The 4,167-nt window shown below is 42.7% G+C and overlaps 1 protein-coding gene across 1 annotated transcript in view; it reads right to left on the bottom strand.

The window, feature by feature from the left end:
- LOC112075744 (zinc finger protein ZIC 4-like) overlaps positions 1 to 3,636 on the bottom strand; it is an 18,213-nt gene extending 14,577 nt beyond the window's left edge. Inside the window, exon 1 of the mRNA XM_024142689.2 lies at positions 1,519 to 3,636. Within this exon, the coding sequence (XP_023998457.1) occupies positions 1,519 to 2,671 (1,153 nt within the window). The 5' untranslated portion in view covers positions 2,672 to 3,636. The remainder of the gene's footprint in view (positions 1 to 1,518) is intronic.
- Positions 3,637 to 4,167: the final 531 nt, after the last annotated feature.

The raw sequence follows: 4,167 nt of genomic DNA, 5'->3' as shown, positions 1-4,167 counted from the left end.
CCCACAACTGATAACCATACAATTAAATACAAAATGTGAATATTTAATATTTAACAATAATTCTACTAATACTACTAAAACTACTACTACTAATAATAATACTAATAACATATGAATCATAACCATAAAATAGCGTACAAATGAAAATATGACATCAACCCATGTTGTTAGTTTTTCTTAGACATGTGTCATGACTTTCATAATAATAATAATAATAATAATAAAAATAATAATAACAATAATCATCCTCATRAATTCCATTTAGCAGATGCTTTWATCCAAACTGACTGAGTCATGCTTGCATACATTTTGCGTATGGGTGGCCGGGGAATCGAACCCATAACCTTGGCAGCGCATGCGCCATGCATAACCAAATGAGCCATATATCTTAAATAAATATAAGTATTATTCTACCGGACCATTCAGTTCTAGGCTCAACAGAATACCAAACATTATACAGAGAGTCTCGTTGACAAATCAAAGTATTAAACGATACATCCAGGGGTTATGCACGGCGGTGGAATTCGAAAGGGTCTCACACTCCAGACAAAAAGGTCCAATACAAGATCAGAATTTATTTCCGCTCCAAGGATACTTAATACCAACTGCATTCTGAAACCAGTAGGCTTCTAGTACATTCTAGGGCGAAACACGACACTTCAGAAAAGTAAGTAACTACGTTCTATCTGATATGCTTGGTTCCATGTCCCTGCAGCAGGGTTTTGAGAGTACAGTTTATACCTTTTCGTAGCAGGTTAGGAAATTGTACGCAGCAGATTAGGATAATTCGACGTTAATGTTAGGAAGAGGTTTAGCTAAAAATGCTAAACATTTTCAACTTTCGTCGTCAATTTGACATGAACTGTGTAACATCTAGACTTGACCCTGCTGCAGGCAACGCAACAGTTGGACAGACCGTGTGGGCCTCAGTCTCTCTTCCGACGGCATGTTTTGGCACACATCAAACCGCTGAGTGAGAGAACTGTCCTACCATAATCCCCCTAGCATTATCTCTGTAGAGCGCTGGCCCACTGGAGCAACTCACAACAAACACATCGGAAATGTGTTTGTCCAACAATACACTATTGCCTAATGTTTAGGCTAATCAGGCTCAATGTCATGCCAACGTTTTGGTAGCTTAAAAATTGTTTCTTTGAAATGCCATGGTCCAAATATCACATTTAGAAAGAATAAAACAAATATATATATATATATATATCGATATAATTATCAAATAAATACTGCTTTCAGGGATTTGGTAATTGGTTCAATGACATTTTAAATAATATTGTTTTCCTTTTTGTTTTACGCTGTGGCTGCTGTACAGCATAGATTCTCAAAATAACTATATTTAATTTATACGCAATTTCAAATAGAAATGTGAACTGAGCGCTAGTGTAGAATGGGGTTCAAAACATGAATGATAAAAGTCCATAAATTCAAATCGTAACGTTGCTCAATGCTGGAGGAGGATGCAACCTTTACCGATGTCTCTGAAACGGAAATAAAGTCACTGACCTGTGTGAGTCCTCTTGTGGATCTTCAGATTCTCCGATCGAGCAAATACTTTTCCACAGCCGGGGAAGGGACATGGAAATGGTTTCTCTCCGGTGTGTACTCTGATATGATTTACAAGTTTGTACTTGGCTTTAAAAGGTTTTCCTTCTCTGGGACATTCTTCCCAGAAGCAGATATGGTTAGCCATCTCCGGGCCACCGACATGCTCCACCGTCACATGAGTTACCAGCTCGTGCATCGTGCTGTAAGTTTTCGAGCAGAGTTTCTTCGGCGACAGTTCCGGTTCGTGCCACTTGCAGATGAGTTCTTGCTTTATCGGTTGCCTCATGTAGCGGAAGAATGCACCGGATCCGTGATGCTGGGCTCCGAGGTTCATGTTCAGGTGGTTCAGACCGCCGTAGCCATGTAATGTCGAGGCGGAGAAAGGATCAGCCCTGGAGCTCGCCACTTGACTCAAGTGATCAGATCTAACATACATTTCGCTAGGTATTCCTAACCTTATTTGTCCATTCATGGCTTGGCCACCTGGTGCTCCGCTAGATGACTGTTCATGGTGGAGTCCGGAGAAGAGGGCATGGCTACCAGCATCAGGGTGATGGCCGTAGTGTCCCGGATAGCTACCTGTTGTTGAGACAAACATTCCGTGATGAGAGGTTGAACCGGGGCTCTGGTCGGTCAGTACCGGCATGCCTTGAGCTGTCAGATCTCTCCGAATGAGGAAATCCCTACCTGCGGATAACGTCTGGGCCGCGTGGGACATGGAATAAGGGACGGTCGCCGCCTGCACCGGGCCAAAAGCTCCCGTTTGACTGGAGACCACTTCACTGTGGCCTGCCATATGATGATTGTGGTGGTGATGGTGGTGTGGGTAATGATGGGCTGGGCTGATTTTGAGGGCCGCGGAGTGCCCCATGTGTTCTGGCCCGAATGGACTCGGCCCCAGGCGGGGTTCCGCAGTAATCTCCCCAGGGTGCGAGTGAGCCATTGAGTGGGGATGGCTGCTGAACCCCGGGAAGCCTGTCACGCTCTGAGGGGTATGGTGGTGATGATGGTGATGGTGGTGCGCCCCTACCAAGTCAACTAATCTCAGCGCCGTGTTCCGTTTGGAAATCGTAGGGTCCATCACAGGGCTTCCCAAAGCATTCATGTTCATTACTCCTAATTCTAGAATAACTTGACAGCAGGCAAAATAACAATGATGACAAATATATTTTAATTGCAATGAAAAATATAGAAAAACAAACTAAAACATATATTAAAAAAGTTCGAAAGTTGTGATTCTATCTCAGTGGCTGCATGGAATCCCATTCGGTTGGCCGGCAGCAGCAGGACGCGTTGATAGTGAATAGAGATTCATGGTAGGCGCTGCAGCCCGTGGAGCTAAACAATCACCCCGCCTTCTAATTGGTCAGAGCCCCGTGATTGACGTCACTTGTGACAGTCTCCAATGTGAACAAAAAAAATGTTTTAGCGACAGCAAGCAGGCAGAGCGCCTGCGCCGAGCCTCAGGCAAAAAAAWATATATGTTTTGTTGTTATGCAAAGGTTATTGTACTTTAAACTAATCTCCAAAAGTTAAACCGTTACACCAAAACTATAACTGTCATATTTTACTACTGAGTGACTAAGAGTTATGGAAGTGCAATATACCCAATGTAGCCTAATGAACACCTAGCCTACAGTACACATGACAATAATGCAAAGTAGAGCCTCTAAGGCTATAGCTGATAATCAATAGAGAGATATCTTAATTTCGGTGCAAATTTTACGAAAATATGTCATTTAAATTCATAAAATTTATGCAGAGTCGGAAAATGTGTGCATCATAATACCGGATATATTTTCGAACATAGACAAGTCCTTTTCTCAAAAGCAATTTTCCGCCGTTTGGAGTTTTTACGCGGTTCGGAGTTCTCTCAATGGCCAAAAATGATCCGATAAAATAAAGAAACATATTTGACACGTCCTCCCACCCGCTCGCTTGTTCGTCCGCACCGCACCACCACCCCTCCTCGCTCGTTGCGCTTCGTCCTCCTCCTCGTCGCGGGATCGGTTTCTGTGTATTAGTGAATAGAGACGACGCCGTCCATTGTCCCAGGAAAAAGTAATGGAACCGACCTGTTGTTATGATCCGGGGTAATTTTGCTCACGAGCCCTGTCGGATTGAGACCCAGAACTGAAGCGGATCAGGGGCACAGGAGGTGGCGCCCGATGAACGGCACAGAACAGCACAAGAGCGGTAGAGATTTAAGCCCMAAATAATACTTGCTAAAATATGAGTTTATACTTTAGAATGATACGCTGAGAGGGAACGGGACGTCTGCTGTTGAAGGAAACGGTTGTCGAAAACATAAAAGTGAATCTTGTTGATTATTCCCTGCTATCAAACCATACCGCTAGACTATAGCATAAATCACAAAACATATTTCGCATTTATTTTGTCTTTGGATTTATGTTAGACGATGAGATTTAATTGTTAATAACGTTTTTCCTCTCCTCTCACATTGATTCAGAAACCAACGCGTATTGAAGCGCCTGAAGCTCCATATATGTTATATAAAATATTTTTAAAAACATTCCGCTCATCTCTGCTGTTTGTGATGCTATATAGTGTGTTGTCATTATATTAGGCCTAATATTTTCAACTACA

The sequence above is a fragment of the Salvelinus sp. IW2-2015 genome, unplaced genomic scaffold (genome assembly GCF_002910315.2).
Source record: "Salvelinus sp. IW2-2015 unplaced genomic scaffold, ASM291031v2 Un_scaffold3365, whole genome shotgun sequence".
NCBI classification, from domain to species: domain Eukaryota; kingdom Metazoa; phylum Chordata; class Actinopteri; order Salmoniformes; family Salmonidae; genus Salvelinus; species Salvelinus sp. IW2-2015.
The sequence above is the reverse complement of the archived record's forward strand: the minus strand, read 5'-3'. Positions and strand labels throughout refer to the sequence as shown.